This window comes from Cebus imitator, unplaced genomic scaffold (genome assembly GCF_001604975.1).
Source record: "Cebus imitator isolate Cc_AM_T3 unplaced genomic scaffold, Cebus_imitator-1.0 Scaffold209, whole genome shotgun sequence".
In the NCBI taxonomy this organism is placed as follows: domain Eukaryota; kingdom Metazoa; phylum Chordata; class Mammalia; order Primates; family Cebidae; genus Cebus; species Cebus imitator.
In genome coordinates this window covers 2720679-2739114 of record NW_016107524.1, presented here as the reverse complement: position 1 = coordinate 2739114, position 18436 = coordinate 2720679, and the positions used below count along the sequence as shown (strand labels likewise).

General features: G+C 34.9%; 1 protein-coding gene across 13 annotated transcripts in view; it reads left to right on the top strand.

Annotated features, from left to right (window-relative positions):
• The window catches only part of FOXN2 (forkhead box N2), a 68601-nt gene extending 52094 nt beyond the window's left edge, over nt 1-16507 (top strand). For all 13 annotated transcript variants that reach the window (XM_017548525.2, XM_037745733.1, XM_017548523.2 and 10 more), the window contains 2 exons: nt 10563-10631; nt 12177-16507. In XM_017548525.2, the coding sequence (XP_017404014.1) occupies nt 10563-10631; nt 12177-12700 (593 nt within the window). In that variant the 3' untranslated portion in view covers nt 12701-16507. The remainder of the gene's footprint in view (nt 1-10562; nt 10632-12176) is intronic.
• Nucleotides 16508-18436: the final 1929 nt, after the last annotated feature.

The window sequence follows — 18436 nt, the reverse complement described above, 5'->3', positions numbered from 1 at the left end:
ATTTACTCAGGTTTGTGGTGATGCTGGTGCAAGCAGACTCTGCACTGCAAGTCATGTAAAAGTATAGCATGTAGTTATATAAATATATTAATACTTGATAAATGGTGATAACTATGTCACTGGTTTATGTAATTACTATACTTTTTACTGTTATTTTCAAGTATGCCCCTTACACTAATTTTAAAAAGTTAACTGTAAAAGAGGTTCACACAGGTCCTTTAGGAGGCATTCCAGAAGAAAGCATTGTTACCATAAGAAGATGACAGCCCCATGTGTATTATTGTCTCTAAAGATCTTCCAGTAACACAAAATGTAGAGGCAGAAGACAGTGATGTTGATGATCTTGATCCTATGTATGCTCAGGTTAATGTGTGTATTTGTGTCTTTATTTTTAGCTAAAAAGTTTAAAAAATTTTTTTAAATTTAAAAATAGAAAAAAGCTTACAGATTATAAAGAAAATATTTTTATACAGCTGTATAGTGCATGCTGTTACTACAAAAGTTAAAAAGTTTATGAAGTAAAAATTTACAGTAAACTAAGGTTAATTTATTATTGAAGAAAGAAAAATTTTTACATAGAGTACAACCTAAGTGTACAGTGTTTATGAAGTCTACGGTAGTGTATAGTAATGTCCTAGGCCTCTACATTCACTCACCGCTCACAGTCACTGACTCACCCAGTGCAATTTCCAATCTTTCAAGCAATTTCCAATCTTTCATGGTAAGTACCCTACATAGGTGTACCATTTTAAATATGTATATTGTGTTTTTACTGTAACCTTTTTTTTTTCCTGGCAGAAACTAACAGAACATTTACTGTACCTTTTCTATGTTTATATATGCAAATGCCATTTGTGTTACAGTTGCCTATAATATTTGGGACAGTAACATGCTGTACAGATTTGTAGCTCAGGAGCAATCCTAGGTGTGTAGTAGGCTATACCGTTTAGGTTTGTGTTAAGTACACTCTGTGATGTTCACACAATGACATTTCTCAGAACATACCCCATCATTAAACAAAGCATGACTTTATTTTTATTTTATTTATTTGTTTTATTTTTAAGAGATGGTGTCTTGCCATGTTGCCCACACTGGTCTTGAATGCTTGGGCTCAAGTGATTTTCCTGCCTCAGCCTCTCAAGTAGGTGGGAATATAGGCACACATGACTGTATTTTAAATCATAAATTCAGATAAAAATTCAGGATATTTTGTTGTTGCTGTTTTAACATTTTTCTATTTTTAAAAGTATTATATACTTATTATAGGAGATTTGAGCAATAAAACCATTTATAAAAAGAGAAAGTAGGCCGGGCACAGTGGCTCGTGCCTGTAATCCCAACACTTTAGGAGGCTGAGGTGGGCAGATCACCTGAGGTTGGGAGTTCAAGACCAGCCTGACCAACATGAAGAAACCCCATCTCTACTAAAAGTACTAAATTAGCCAGGCATGGTGGCACATGCCTGTAATCCCAGCTACTTGGGAGGCTGAGGCAGGAGAATCACTTGAACCTGGGAGGTGGAGGTTGCGATGAGCTGAGATCGCACCATTGCACTCCAACCTGGGCAGCAAGAGTGAAAAACTTCATCTTAAAAGAAAAAAAGTAAAGTCATTTATTTTATTGTTAATATTTTTGTCTTATTCTGTTTAGTTTTCTTTTTCTTTTTCTTTTTTTTTGAGACAGGTTCTCAGTCTCTCACCCAGGCTAGAGGCAGTGGCACAGTTATGGCTCACCGCAGCCTCAAAATCCTGGGCTCAGGTGATCCTCCCACCTCAACCTCCCAAGTAGCTAGGACTACAGGTGCCATCACACCTGACTAATTTTATTAACATTTTTTTATCATTCCTTTGGGGTTTTTTATGCCATGTATGTGAATAGATACATTTGCATGCACATATGTACATGCACACATACATAAACACATACTTCCACCCAAATACTAGATTCACACTGTGCATACAGTTTTAGTCCTCCTTTCCATTTATTTTTGTGTATTCTTCATTGAAAATAGGATTGAATTTTTTAATAATACCATCAGTAGAGTTGTTAACTTTTCATGTCTATCTTAGACTAGAATAGGGGTTGGCAAACTATGGCCCATGGCCGTATCTGGCCTGCCATCTGTTTTTGGGTATCCCATGAGCCAAGGATGGTTTTACATTTTTAAAATGGTTGGAGAAAACGAAATCAAATAACAGTAACATTTGAAGACGATGAAAATCTGTTGCAGTAGCAGAATTAAGTAGTTGCAACAGAGACCTACATATTTTATTCTGGGTTTTGCCTCTTAGCATGCAAAACCTAAATATTTACCTTCTGACCCTTTACTGAAGAAGTTTGTCATCCCTTAAATTAGAATATAGTTCAAAATATTTCTCCTGTAGGCTATTTAATCTGAAGAACTTTAATTTTAAAAGGTAGTAAGTTGACTTTTTAAAAGCACATCAAAATTCTGAATTAATGGGCTTTTTCTTCTCCTAGATTAGTAGTATATTAAAATCAGTTTTTCTAGTGTTGTTGCTTTGGAGCCTAGAGACATTTTCATAACCTTTAAAAACAGAAAATTTCAGATGAAAACCTTTCTGTGTATCAGAAAGATTTTAGCTCTTTGGAACTGTACCAAACTGAGCCTCAGAAGCAGTGTGCTGATATCTTTAAAAATGAAGGAGGGAAAGTATATGAAAAAGTTCTAGAGAACCCTGCAAAGAATTTAAATGGATAGAAGATCTGTTTCAGATCATATTCTCTCTTAAAATAAGACAAATATCCATGTTCCTGTTACCTACTTCAGCAAATGTGGTTTCTCTTTATGTTTAGATATTGGTGAAACTCCTTTATCTTTGTATTGCCTCAATAAAGTCTGACACATTTATTCTCTAAAGCTCAGTTCGTATACATATTTTGAGAACATTTTCTTTGTGAATTCTAGAGTTTACCTAAAATATCTTTTCATGCTCTTGTTCTATTCATTCCAAATTCTGTTTCTTTCTTTGGGGAACAGATATTTCCACAAGTTTCTCCTGCTAGTTTAAGCTGCACATTTTTCGTTAGTAGGGTGCAGGTACTTCTCCTTCATCTGATGATTTACACATGATTTACATCTCTCTAGTGCTGCCAGCACCTTACTTCTATTCCTATGTTCCTATATTCTTAGGCATGTTCCTCTAGTAATAATTAACTTAGTTGGGAGGTTGTTGGTATTCTAGGTTAAAATGAATGCAGACCTGTCCTGGAATATAATGGAAATTTCTCCATGAGTCTTAAGGGAAAAAAACATAAAACCTCACAAAAATTTAAGAAATTTTATTTTTGAACTTGGTTGTTTTGGGGTCTATTCTGAGGAAATTTTCTCTTCCCTCTTTATATTATTTCTAGTGAGAAGTTTAAACACCAAGTGGATTAAACATTCATTACAAGTAATACTATTGAGCTTCCTGCATTGTGCCAGACATTGTAGGTTCCTTGGGATATTCATAGATGAGAGACCCAGACCCTGTTCTTAGAAAATATATACTTTGGCTGGGCATGGTGGATCACATGAGGTCAAGAGTTCAAGACCAGCCTGGCCAACATGGTGAAGCCCAGGAGGTTGCAGTGAGCCAAGATGTGTCATTTCACTCCAGCCTAGACAACAGAATGAGACTCCATCTCAAAAAAAAAAAGAAAAGAGAGAGAGAGAGGAAAAAAAAGATATACTTTAATTGAAGAAGATTTTCTAGAATTAACCAGAGTACACTGTGGGAAAAGGTAGTGAATGGCAAATTAAGCTTGGAGGTTGAGCGGAATGGTCTCTCAGAGAAGAAAGTGTGAAGAAGAAAGTGTGATGCTTGAGCTAGACCCCAAAAGTTAGGGGAGGGGATACTTCTTCAAGAGTACAGGTTTGGTGGAGAACACCTGATTATCAATGATTTGTCAAAGGTACAACCTCAAACTTTGTAGAACAAAAGTTCTTGGCAGAGAGAATCATAACAATAGAGAAAGTTGTCTGGCAGTTGCTAGGAATCTGTCTGGCAAGTTGATATAGACCAGGAAGATGTCGTCATTTGTGTGGGCAAGGCAAATGTCGCAGAAGTTTAAGAAAAGCTTATTTAGCATAGTAAGGACTTTGAACTTCCTCCTCTATCTAGAACAGTTATTAAGCTTAAAGTTGCTTACTTGATGTTTTGCATGTATTATCTAATTTAAACCTTAAAACAACCTTCTGAGGTATTAAAACAACCCTCTGAGGTATTGGTAGCCCTCTTTTACAAAAATCAAACTGAAGTTTGGGAAGATGAAGTAACCTTCTCAAGGTCACACAACTAGTAAGCGGCAGAGAAGGATTCAGATTCAGGAATTCTAATTTCAAAACCTGACTCCTACTAGATAAGTGGCACTGGGAGAGCTGCTGAATAACTTTAAATAGTGAGGTGACATTATCAGTTTTATGTTTTATAAAGATCACTTAGGTATTATCATTGGGCTCCAATATTAAAACTTATATATTCATCTCACACTTCATAGAATCATCTTTACTTATCATTATATTATGTGATAATATCTGCGTGACAGCATATAATAGATAGAAGGAGACACAGGATTCTTATACTGAGATTGCAAGAGAAAAATTTTTTGGTCAGTAGTTTGGTTTGATGTGTATTTAGAATAAATTCACCTGTTTAAGTATTATTGAGGTGTTCTAGACACCAAGGTACATCAGTGAACAAAGCAGACAAAAATGGAACTCACATTCCAGTTAGTAAATTTTAGTAGTTATACTAAAACACTTGGTATACTACAAACAGATATAAAACTAAGGTAGCTGATTGTGATGATAGGAAAATGTAAATCTGAGATTTGTGTCTTATTGAAATGAAACTAAACCAGTGGTCCAGACAGCTTAAAGTGTTGATAGTTTATTGAAATTCTTCTTCTGCTTCAAAGAGTTAAAAGAGACAGCTTCTCCATCTGGATACTCTGCAAATGTGTATATTAGTTTTGATAGAGACAACAAATCCTTTTGTAGTTACTATAGAGCTTATACCGTTTAAATTATTTCTGTAGTTCTCATGTCATTCCTTACACAAATAGAATCAAACAACAGAAATGTACTCGTCTTAGAACCTTACTCTCACATGGCTAAAACTGGTGTCTTTTAATTGTTTTCTCAATTATTTTTAATAATTTCCTAACATCAAGATTAAGGAACTATGAACCAGGAGGTACAAATTAACAGGTTTTGTTATTGTTGTTGTTGATTTTTTGTTTTTTGAAACAGAGTATCACTGTCACCCAGGATGGAATACAGTGGCACAATCTCAGCTCACTGCAACCTCCACCTCCTGTGTTCAAACGATTCTTCTGCCTCACCCTCCTGGTAGCTAGGATTACAGGTGTGCATGACCTCATCCAGCTAGTTTTTGTATTTTTAGTAGAGATGGGGGTTCACTATATTGACCAGGCTGGTCTCAAACTCCTGACCTCACGTGATCCACCCACCTTGGCCTCCCAAAGTGCTGGGATTACAGGCATGAGCCACATTCAGCCAAATTTACAGTTTTGACACGGTTTTGTTTGAACCAGATAGGAAATCAGTAGCATGTTTGAAACTACCAAATTTTGGTTCTTTATGAACCGGGTATGTTAGATAAAATAGCTAATAGTGTTACTGTTTTTAAAAACAGAGCCACCTTTAAAATAGCATAAGGCACTTTATCAATGAAAAAATACCATTATGAAGTGTTTTCAAATGTGACAATAAACAAATGAGTCTTCAGTTTAAATTTAATAGCAAAATTGGCTGAGCACAGTGGTTCATGCCTGTAATCCCAGCATTTTGGGAGGCCAGGATGGATCCCTCGGGAGTTCAAGACCAGCCTGGGCAACATGGTGAAACCCCGTCTCTACAAAAAATATGAAAATTAGCCTGGCGTGGTGGTGTGCACCTGTGGTTCCAGCTACAGGAGAGACTGAGGTGGGCAGATCACTTGAATCTGGGAGGTGGCGGTTGCAGTGAGTCATGATTGCACCACCGCACTCCAGCCTGGATAACAGAGTGAGACACTGTCAATAAACAAATAGCCAATCAACGAAAATAGATTTGGCACTATAATTAAAAACTGTTTGTAAGTTCTACCCAGATAATTTTTATTGCTTTTGTTCCATGAAGTTCAAGATTGTACCTTGGACAAATCATTGATAATTGGGTGTTCTTGATTATGATGGTGCTTTGGGTCATTTCTCTATCGCTTATTTTTAATGTTGAAGTTAAACGTTTTTTCAGAGTTAATTGACAAGGCATTGCAGAAATCATGCTTATAAATTTTAAACAAATAAGATATAGTCAAAATCCTTTTGCAAAGAAATGTTTGGTTTCACAAAGTTAATTTCATGTTGGAGAATTCAAATCAATTTGGCTATAGTAAGTTATCTACGGTAAATAGATCTATTTAAAGAGTATTTTTCCTACCATTTTACTGTTATCGAAACAGTACTTAATTTTCTTTTCACTTTAAAATATTCAGAAATGGTGTTCATGTAGTTCTTATCAGTTTTAGGTGTTGTGTTTCAAAAATATGTTCTTATAACATATTTGTTATAAGAAGTCAAGTTAGGCTAGGCATGGTGTCTCACACCTGTAATCCTAGGTCAGGAGTTCAAGACCAGCCTGATCAACATGTTGAAACCCCATCTCTACTAAAAATACAAAACATTAGCTGGGCGTGGTGGTGGGTGCCTGTAATCCCAGCTACTCTGGAGGCTGAGGCAGGAAAATAACTTGAACCCAGGAGACAGAGGTTGCAGTGAGCTGAGATCATGCCATTGCACTCCAGCTTATATGACAAGAGCAAAACTCCATCTCAAAAAAGAAGTCAAGTTAGAGATAAACTAATTATTTTAGTAAGAAGATTTTATAGGTGCTTCATTTATAAGACAAATTTCCTGTAATTGGTTCCTCATAATGTATTTCCTTGCTAGATTCTCTCTTTCCTCTTTTATAAAATTGGAAAGAAAATAAATCCTTTTTTAGTAAAAGAAAAACTAGGCTGGGCACAGTGGCTCACATCTGTAACCCCAGCACTTTGGGAGCATGGGGCAGGAGGATCACTTGAACTCAGGCAACATAGTAAAACCCTTTCTTTACAAAAAATAAAAATAAAAATTAGCCAGGTGCGGTGGTACATGCCTGTGGTCCCAGATACTTGGGAAGCTAAGGTGGGAGGATCCTTTGAGCTTGAGAGTTTGAGGCTACAATGAGCCATGATTGTGCCACTACACTCCAGCCTGGGTGACAGAGTGAGACCTTATCTCAAAAAGAAAAAAAAAGAAAGAAAGAAAAATTCATTTGGAAATAATCTGTCTGTTGGAGCTTTTGCATAATGCCAAGCAAGTTGTTCCCTCTGCAAGTACACCTGGCTTAAGGCAGTGAGTGGGGCCTGAAATTCAGCCCACATTCCATTCTTCTAGCTGTGTGCCTTTAACAGGGAAGCATTCACCTGGAGGAAGATTTGCCTTTTTTCCAGTTCACACAGAGACACAATATGGGCTACTGGCTGCATCTTTTCTTCTTCAGACATGTTAGAATACTGAACTCAAACAAATTGTCTCAGGCTTTATCCTAAAAGACAGGAATTGGAGAGGTCATTATTTTTGCTAGCCTCTTGGCTGTGGCATGTGGACATCATTGATTCAAATCCTTTCCCTCGAATATCATTCTTTCCCTCCCTGAGGTCTTTGCCCAACTGTAGCCTGCCTTCCTGAGGGTTTCCCTGACCTCTACATTTAAAATTGTAACCACTTTCCCCAACATTTTCTATTTTCCTTTCCTCTTAACTTTTTTTAAATTTGTTGGCCATTTGTATATCTTCTTTGGAGAAATGTCTGTTCTGATCATTTGTCCATTTTTAAATTAGAGGGTTTTGGTTTGTTTGTTTTTTCCCTGTTGAGATGCTTTACTTCCTTGTATATTGTAGATATTAATCCCCTGTCAGATAAGTAGTTTGCATATATTTTCTCCCATTCTGTAGTTTGTCATTTCACTGTTGATTGTTTCCTTTGCTATGCAGAAGCTTTTTAGTTTGATATAATTCTGTTTATTTTTGCTTTTGTTACATATGCTATTGAGGTCTCATTCATAAAATCTTTTCCCAGACCAATGTCCTGAAGTGTTTCATCTTTGTTTTCTCCTGGTAGTTTTGTTTCAGGTCTTACATTTAGGTCTTTGATCTATTTTGAGCTGATTTTTGTATAGGGTGAGAGGTGGGAGTCCAGTTTCATTCTTCTACATACAGATATATCTAATTTCCTTTGTACCATTTATTGAAGAAACTGTCTTTCCCCCAATTAGTGTTCTTCACACCGTTGTCAAAAATCAGTTGGCTGGGGCAGGTGCAGTGGCTCATGTAATCCCAGCACTTTGGGAGGCTGAGGTGGACAGATCACATGAAGCCAGGAGTTTGAGACCAGCCTGACCAGCATGGTGAAATTCCATCTCTACTAAAAATATAAAAATTAGCTGGGTGTGGTGGCACACCCATGTAATCCTAGCTATTCGGGAGGCTGAGCACAAGAATTGCTTGAACCCAGGAGATGGAGGTTGCAGTGAGCCAAGAAAACTCCACTGAATTCCAGCATTGGCTACAGAACAAGACTCTGCCTCCAAAAATATATATTTAAAAAAAAAAAATCAGTTGGCTGTAAATACGTGAATTAATGTCTAGGTTCTCTGTTCTGTTCCATTGGTCTATATGTCTTATTTTTATGCCAGTACCATGCTTTTTTGGCTACTACATCTTTGTAGTATATTTTGAGGTCTGTTAGTATTTTGCCTCCAGTTTTGTTCTTTTTGCTCAAGATTATTTTGCCTATTTGGGGTCTTTTATAGTTCCATACAACTTTTAGAATTATTTTTATATTTCTGTGAAGAATATCATTGGTATTTTGATAGGAGTTGCATTGAATTTATAAATTGCTTTGGGGGTAGTGTTGTCATTTTAACAATATTAATTATTTCTATCCATGAGTATAGAATGTCTATTTGTATTCAATTTTTTCTAGGTATTTCAATTTTATTTTTTGTAGCTATTGTGAATGAGATTGCCATCTTGATTTTTTTCAGCTAGTTTGCTGTTTTGTGTATAGAGAATATTACTGATTGTTGTGTATTTATTTTGTGTCTTGCAACTTTACTGAAGTTATCAGTTCTAAGGGTTTTTTGGTAGAGTCTTTAGTTTTTTCTATATATAATATACCGTTGTCTACAAACAGGGACATTTGACTTCCTCTCTTCCAACATGAATGCCTTTTATTTCTTTGTCTTACCTAATTGCTCCATCTAGGGCTTCCAGTACTATGTTGACAAAGAGTGGTGAGAGTGAGCATCCTTTTCTTGTTTCAGTTCTTAGAGGAAACGCTTTCAGCTTTTCCCCATTCACTAAGATGTTAGCTATGGATCATAAAGTCACATTTTACTTGGGGAAAAAGAGGTATAGTATTATGCGCTGTTTCATAGCAGCCAACATCTGATTTACTTAAGCCTGTTAATGTTATCGATAACAGTAGCATTTCCTACCTTAAGAGTGTTTATGGTCTAGTTGGAGAGAAAACAAGGCAGTATCTTCTTGGCTTTATTATCTGCAATCACTTATAAATTAGACATTGAAAGTAAATAGGATATCTTTATGGTAATAAAAATTTCCAGCTTTGAGATACGGATTAGAAATTTTGTATCTGAGTCTTACTTTATATTTGTTTTTGTAAGCTAAAATTTATAAACATTTTCTAACTTTTCTAATTATTAATGGTTAATTGAGATTATGCCATTTTACTTTTCTTTAGTTATTCAGACTAATATATCACCAAGATGAAGAACTTACAGCAGTGTATATAAGTAGATATGAGAATATAATAACTTTACCTGTAGTAGAACCTGCTGATTTTACCAATCCTTTAAAGCCCATTTTTAATGGAGTGTCTATTTGATTTCATGAATATTCTGTAAATCTGTAAGTTCTTGTAGGCTTGTGTATGATCATGACTAAAAACATTACTAATTATTTTTGTTTCTGCATAATTATTCACTTAGCATTTATAGATTTACATGACCTAGATTGACCAATTACATATTTTTGTCTCCTGAAACTGGCATGTAATTAACATAGTACTTCATAACTGCGGATATGCATAGGTAATAGTAGTATTCAAGGTAAATGCAAAAAAAATAAAGGAGTAATGCTGTACATTCTTAGCTAATTTAGTCTGTTTAAGGGAAACCTTACTGAAATACAGTTCAAGTTTTCATTTTCATTGTGAATAAAGAAGAGAACTTTTATTATTTCTGGTACCTCTCTATCTCTTTTATACAATACTGTTCACGGAACTGTTTCATGATTGTAAGTGAACAAAATCAGACTTCAGAATAATATATAATATCTCATTTTTGTTTAATATATGTTTATGCTTTCTTCTTAGTAGAATATACACCAGAATTTTGACACTGGTTATCTTTGGGTGCATGCAAGTGTACTTATAATAGCCCCTCTTTTATAAAGAACATTAATATATGTTATTTTTTCCCTTTTTAGAATCTGATATCGATGCTGCTGCTGCAATGATGCTTTTAAATACTTCTATAGAACAAGGAATTTTAGAATGTAAGCAATCATTTTTTGAAAAAAATTTTTAGTGCCTTTTCAAATTTAACTTAAATTGTAAAATAACTTACAGGCAAAATTACTTCTTTCCAACCAAATTGTATCTTAATCTGAGTAACTCTGTTTCTGTTTTATTATACTTTCATTAATTTATGTGAGCAATTGAGAGATGGAAGTTAATGCTATGATTTTTTTTTACATTGACCAAGAAATGAAGAAAAATATAACATATTTAGAAAATAAGCTTGAAGAGCTAAATGTAAAAATGAAAACTATAAACAAGAAAATATAGTAAGTAAAGTATATTTGTGAACTTGGACTAGGAAAAGCTTTAATATACAAAATGCAAAATCCTTAAAGAAAAAAATGGGTAAATTTAATAAAACATCAAAATTTTAGCCTTCTGGTCAGACATGGTGGCTCATACCTGGAATCCTAGCACTTTGGGAAAGAGGCTGAGGCAGGTGGATCACTTGAGACCAGGAGTTCCAGACCAGCCTGGGCAACATGGCAAAACTCCATCTCTACGAAAAATATAAAACTTAGCCATATGTGGTGGTGCATGCCTGTAGTCCCAGCTGCTCGGGCCACTGAGGTGGGAGAATTGCTTGAACCTGGGAGTCAGAGGTTGCAGTGAGCCATAAGCATGCCACTGCACTCCAGCTTGAGTGACAGAGTGAGACTCTGTCTCAAAAAAAAAAAAAAAAAAAAATTAGCATTCTGACAACAAAGTATATCTAAGAAAAGCTTACATAAAATGCTAGAGACATGTTTTCTCCATCTATAACAAAGGATTTCTATCAAGTATATACATAAAAGAATTCTACAAGTAAGAAATAAGAAAACAGTTCAACCAAAAAGTCAGCAAAATATATGATGAGGTGAGTCTTAGAAGAGGAAATGTATGTGGGCAATGCACATGTGAAAAGAGGTGCAACTTCTCTAGAAATTGGGGAAACACAAAATGAAACAATATCGAGATAACATTTTTGTCCATAAAATTATAAAAAATTTAAGTGATTGATAATAGTGTTAAGTAGGGAATAAGTTTTGTTATACACTCTTGAGAGTAAATTGGTACAGCCATTTTGGAGGGCAATTTGAGAATACCAATTATAATTTAAAATGTATGTATCCCTTAGAATTTTTTCATATCTCTTTTTAAAAATTACTTGCATATATTCAAGAAAAGGCATCCGGAAGGATTTGTATTGCAGCATAATTTATACTAATGAAAAATTGGAAACAGCCTAAATATTAACACAGAATTGATTAGCTAAACAGTGGTACATTCATATTGAGGCATTCTTTGTTAGCAATTCAAAATAGATGTTCTATGGAAAAGTCAAGACATTGTTAAATGGTTTTTTAAGTGTTTCAAATTAATACTTGCAGAATGATATGTTCTGGGTAAAAAAGTAAAAAATCTACAAAGCATCATTAATCTAAAATAGTTACTCCTCAAGAGTAGTAGAGTAGTTTAAAATGGTCTGTTTTTGCAACCAAATACATTTGACCTATTGATGGAAGTTTTATTTTCCACAGGTGAGAAGCCTCTTCCTATTAAAACAGCATTGCAAAAAAAAAGGAGTTATGGCAATGCGTTTCATCATCCCAGTGCTGTACGATTACAAGAGAGTGACTCTTTAGCCACCAGCATTGATCCAAAAGAAGATCACAATTACAGTGCAAGTAGCATGGCAGCACAGCGTTGCGCATCCAGGTCTAGCATGTCTTCCCTGTCTTCTGTGGATGAGGTGTATGAATTTATCCCAAAGAGTAGCCATGTGGGAAGTGATGGCAGTGAAGGATTTCACAGTGAAGAAGATACAGACATTGATTATGAAGATGATCCTCTTGGAGACAGTGGCTATGCATCACAGCCTTGTGCAAAAATCTCTGAAAAAGGGCAGTCAGGCAAAAAGATGCGAAAACAGACATGTCAGGAAATTGATGAGGAGCTCAAAGAGGCAGCTGGATCTCTGCTCCACCTTGCTGGAATTCGTACCTGTTTAAGTTCCCTAATAAGTACTGCAAAGACACAAAATCAAAAACAACGGAAAAAATAGAAATACTTAAAGTGTGGCAATACTCTTTCACTTAATTCTTTACAAGGGATATCAAAGCCATAATGGACTTCGTTAGTTTTAGGGTAGGGAAGGGATACTAATTACTTATTTCTTTCAAAACATTTTTGGTTTTTGGTTTTTAAAATTTTTATTAAACAATTGCTGTCAGGATCATGCCTGATCGGAAATATATGATGTGAAGCCCTAAAAGCATAATTTTTGTGATAAGTGTCTCCAAGATTTGGAAATTTTTATATAAGGATATCCCCAGCCTCTGTCTTAAACTTGTAGGACAAAAATCCTTCCCTCTGTTAATGTGTTGGAATGTAAGATTTGGTGACTCTCAATTTTTTTCATTTTCTTTTCCAATCTGTAACTATAGTTACTGATCCAGCTAAAAATTTTGCTGATGTCTTTTTCATATACTTCTCTCCTGACACATAGTCTGGTAGGATAAGATTGATTTTTTTTAACTTTGTCTTATTTTGTTTTTAATTATTTTTTTGTTTGGTGTGAGCAAAGTCAAACATAAATTAAAAAACATCCTGATGTTTAGAAAGTTTCTTTTGGTTACATAGGTAGAGAATACAAAAAGGGTTCTAAGATTTAGAAAGGGGAATTTTGTGGTATCATTTCATCTAAGAACACTCCCAATTCCTATTATGATGGTAGATTTGAAGTGTTTTTACTTCACAGATACTGCATAGCATTTATTGGGGCCTTTATTTCTCTCCCAAGTTGCTTTGCAAACATTAAGTTTTAGCCACTAGCTGCCTTTGTTGAGTGTAAGTTATCCAGTGAGAGGAGATAGCCAATAAAATATGTTATGGAGTACACCCATTTTGACACACTTGTAATAAGAGAATCTTTCATTTGCCTGCCACATGTACTGCATTCTGAGAATCTTGTAACAGGAATGGAGTGTAATGAAACATTTTGAGTACTGATTACATATGTCATCATAAGTAGGTCATTTAGGAAAAAACTTCTGTCCAAGCTTTGTATGATTAAATTCATAAGTATACCAAATTAAATGTTAACAGATTTAGTGCAATTTTACAGGCAAAATACTTTGATGAATTTCAAAATTCATCTAAAATTGATCTTATACAATACACCCTTTTGAGGACACAGTGTAATAACCTTTAGTTCCATTGATCCATGATGAAAAGATTTTCTGGTACTATTTCAAAAATGCTTTGACTAAATATCTTAACTATTTGAACAGTCTGCTTATATGAGACAGTTTTTCATAGTATCATTTATATAGTTTGATTAGATTATTTGGAAACAGGATGCTAAACTAAACTTATTCATTGTATTTTTTTTTCTTTTTTTACAATGGTGGAAGCACCTTTTCAAAAGTTCAGTCTTATGCTGCATCCTAAGTCATAGACAATGATCTTGTTTTCATTATTCTGATAGATTATGTATATATGTACACATACATACACAACATGCACAGTCAAGGTAACAATGTTGACTTGATGCTTTTAGCTGTGTCTATGATTATAAAGCATTTTTTTAAGAGACAAATATTTTAACTTTTATTTCAGCAAAACTGTCATGATTTTAAAAACTTTTTTTTCAATTGACAAGACTTGAAGTCAGGCTAACAGTATTAACGTTCTCTGTTCTGTTTCCATGTTAAATTTAATTTAACCTGGATAGCCACATTAATGAATTGGTGCTGTCAAAATACAGTAATTTTTAAACTTGTTAATGAAAAATAGCATACAGGCTAAGGTATTTGGGTTTTTTCTTTATATAGGTCACATCTACAGAAAATGACTAAACCGAGTTAACTTTTATTATAGACAGTGAATAAAACACCAAAAAACCAAAAATGCTTTAACCACAGTATAAATTATAAAAAGATTACACATATCATTTTAAAAACTATTTTTAAGTTATTTACCATAGTCTTCTGCATAGACTTTAGGAACAGTGTTTCAGTGATCTGGTACCAGTTTATTTTGTTCTGAAATTCTATATCACAAATGTGCCACTTGGTTTCTATCCATTAGATAATTACTCTTTAGAAGTAAAGGAAAGTGATCTAAGAGAAGCAGAGTTAGTTCAGGCTCTAGTAGGGATCTTCAAAGTTATTTTGTCTTGATGTATGTAACAGTAATTCTTTACATCTTTTGAATTTTCTCTTCCTTTTTATGCACTCTTCCCACAAATTTAAATGTTTAAGTTATATTCATCACTAGCAAGGATGATAAACATTTGTGCACTGAAAGCTAACAGGGAGAAGTTACACAATATTTTACAGTTTCATAAACATAATTTAGTGCATCACCTTCCACTTGCTAATTTAGCAAGTCAGTTGTTTTCAAGGGGGAGAGCCTTTTAAATTATGGTCCTCCAATTACTCCTTCCATTGGGATTATGCTTATTCCTCAGGTGTTTTGAGAAACATGGCTAATAACCACACAATTAAGTAGAGTCATTCCAAGTTCTATGGACTGGAAATTGTATTCCCAATAATATGCAAATTTTCCTTTAATAAAAACAGCTTGGAAACTCCAAGGAAGTTCACATGTTTTCCAACATATCCTAAAACGGTGATTTAAGCTAACATATAATTTGCCCTTCATCAAAACAATACAAGTTTTGTTGCAACTGATTCCAGTAGATCCCTAGTAAAAAGCTTTGATTCAGCACAATTGTTCATCTTTCACATCCCAAATAGAATCAGTGTTTCTTGAATATATATTTTTGAAGGTTTTTTGTGCAATATATTACTAAATCAGTTATTATTTTACTTTTCAAATTCAGAGAAAGAAAAACAGATTACCTGAATTCATGGAAAAGGTGGATCACCTCCCTTTTTCCATCTTCAAGCCTTTCCTGTCCTCATAGCCAGCATGACTTCTTTTAACTTGAATTCCTTTGTATATAGTATAGTTAGGTATATATATTTTTTCTTTTGCTACTTTCTGAGGCATTATGTAAAGAGTTCATACTAGATGTTCACTTCAATATACTTTAGCACAAAGTCAAACTAGAGAATGTGTTAAAGAGGGAATGTATGTGTCTTGGTAGACCAGGAGGCCTTTCCCAGCAATTTAAGCAAAAGATGTGAATACTTCACAAAGCTGTAAAGACCATTGTCTTAAATACTACAACACCTTAACACCCTTTTGTGAACGCCATAGCATTTATTTAAGAAACTTTGAGGCTTTCTGGTTTACATATATGTTATAGGTTTTTTTTAAGTTTGAAATGTGTAAGCTTTGATTTAAACCAAGTTTACTTCAATATGTTAATGATGTAGTAAAAATATTTATTGAAAGGCAAATTGGAGTATTTTAATATTATACCTGCCATTTTTTTTTCTTAAAGCATATTCTTTGCATCTAACTGCCAGTGCCATTGTCAAAACTTATTTTTTAAATTGTTGTACATTTCTTATTAAACTAAGTGCTTAAAGTATTATGTTGCCATCATATAGTGTATAAAAACATAATTGCCAATTCATTGTAACTATTATTTATTTTTAAATGAAAGTGTAAGAATGCTTTCTGATTCAACAAATTTGTTATCAAACTGTTTTCTTATTCTTTTTTCTGATGTCGTGTAAAAATTGTCCCAGTTTGAGTTATAACTGCCAATAGATGACCAGTCACAAGTGAGCCACTTCTCCGTTGCCAGTCTTTGCTCATATTAAAAACAACTTACAAACGCTTAGTTTTTGTATCTAATCTCTGGTTATTAAAATGTTTATAAAGTTTATTTTTACCAAAGAGAAGCAATCCATTATGACAAAGTATTGCATAATAAACTTTGTTTTATAACATTTTTGTGCTTTATCTGATCTTTTGTAGGATAGAGTGGGGACAGGGGCAGGGTAGTAGGGCAGATGTGGTGGCTCATACTTCTACACGCATTTTCCATACAAAGTTGGAGTCAGGGAAATGAAAAAATAGTTTCATTTCAAAAATTTTTTAAAGTACCATTTTTTGTGATTTTTAGATGTTATCTTAATTATTGAAAGCTAAAACAACATTAAGTTATTATCTTCCTAAAGTTGAACTTCTTTTCCTGTTAATTTACATATATCTGAAATATTTTTAAATATAACTGGGAAAAATGGAGTAGAATGTGAAACCAGCCTGGCCAACATGATGAAACACTGTCTCTACTAAAAACACAAAAATTGGCTGAGCATGGTGTCTCATGCCTGTAATCTCAGCACTTTGGGAAGCCAAGGTGGGCGGATCACCTAAGGTTGGGAGTTCAAGACCAACCTTACCAATATGGAGAAACCCCATCTCTACCAAAAATACAAAAAATTAGCTGGGCATGGTGGCACATGCCTGTAATCCCAGCTACTTGGGAGGCTGGGGCAAGAGAATCACTTGAACCCAGGAGGCAGAGGTTGAGGTGAGCCGAGATTATGCCATTGTACTCCAGCCTGGGCAACAAGAGTGAAACTCCATCTCAAAAAAAAAAACAAAATACAAAAATTAGCCAGCTATAGTGGTGAACACCTGTAATCCCAGCACTTTGGGAGGCCGAGGCAGGCAGATCACAAGTTCAGGAGTTCCAGACCAGCCTGGCCAACACAGTGAAACCCTGCCTCCACTAAAAATGCAGAAATTAGCTGGATGTGGTTGTGGGTGTTTGTAATCAGCTACTTGGGAGGCTGAGGCAGGAGACTCACTTGAACCTGGGAGGTGGAGATTTCAGTGAGCCGAGATCATGCCACTGCACTCTAGCCTGGGTGATAGAGCTAGACTTCATCTCAAAAAAAAAAAAAAAAGGCTCTCAAAGAGATATTTGTTTACCCATGCTTAGCCAAAAGGCAGAAGCAACACAAATGTTCATTGATAGATTAATGAATAAAATATGGTACCTACATACAATGGATTTTTTTTTTTTTTTTTTTGAGACGGAGTCTTACTCTTGTTGCCCAGGCTGGAGTACAATGATGTGATCTTGGCTCACCACAACCTCGGCCTCTTGGGTTCAAGCGATTCTCCTGCCTCAACCTCCCAAGTAGCTGGGATTACAGGCATGTGCCACCACACCTGGCCAATTTTTGTATTTTTAGTAGAGACGGGGTTTCTCCATGTTGGTCAGGTTGGTTTCGAACTCTTGATCTCAGGTGATATGCCTGCCTCGGCCTCCCAAAGTGCTGGGATTACAGGCGTGAGCCACTGCGCCCAGCCTATAGAATAGATTATTATTTCACCTCAAAAGAGAAGGGACTTTTGACACAAGCTACAACATGGATGAAACTTGAGGATATTATTGTAAGTGAAATAAGCCTGTCAGAAAAAGAAGAGTACTGTATGGTACCTACAGTAGTCAAACTGATAGAGACAGAAAATAGAAAGATGTTTGCCAGGGACTGGAGGAAGAGGGGAATGGGGAGCTGTTCAATGGGCCTGGAATTTGAGTTTTACAAAATGAAAGCGTTCTAGAGATTGCACAACAGTGTGAATGTGCTTAACACTACTGAAGTGTACACACAAAAATAGATTACTAAATGTTATGTACAATTTTACCACAATTTAAAAAAACAAAAAAATGAGATATCAAGCTATGATGGAAATTTAAACACATATTACTAAGTGAAAGAAGCCAATCTTTGACTTAGTTAAAAGGTTCACTTACTGAGCCTTAGAAGGCTCACTTCTATGATTCCAACTACAATCTTATGTCGCTTAGCAACAGGAATACCTTCTGAGAAAAGTACCAGGCAATTTTCTTACTGTGGGAACA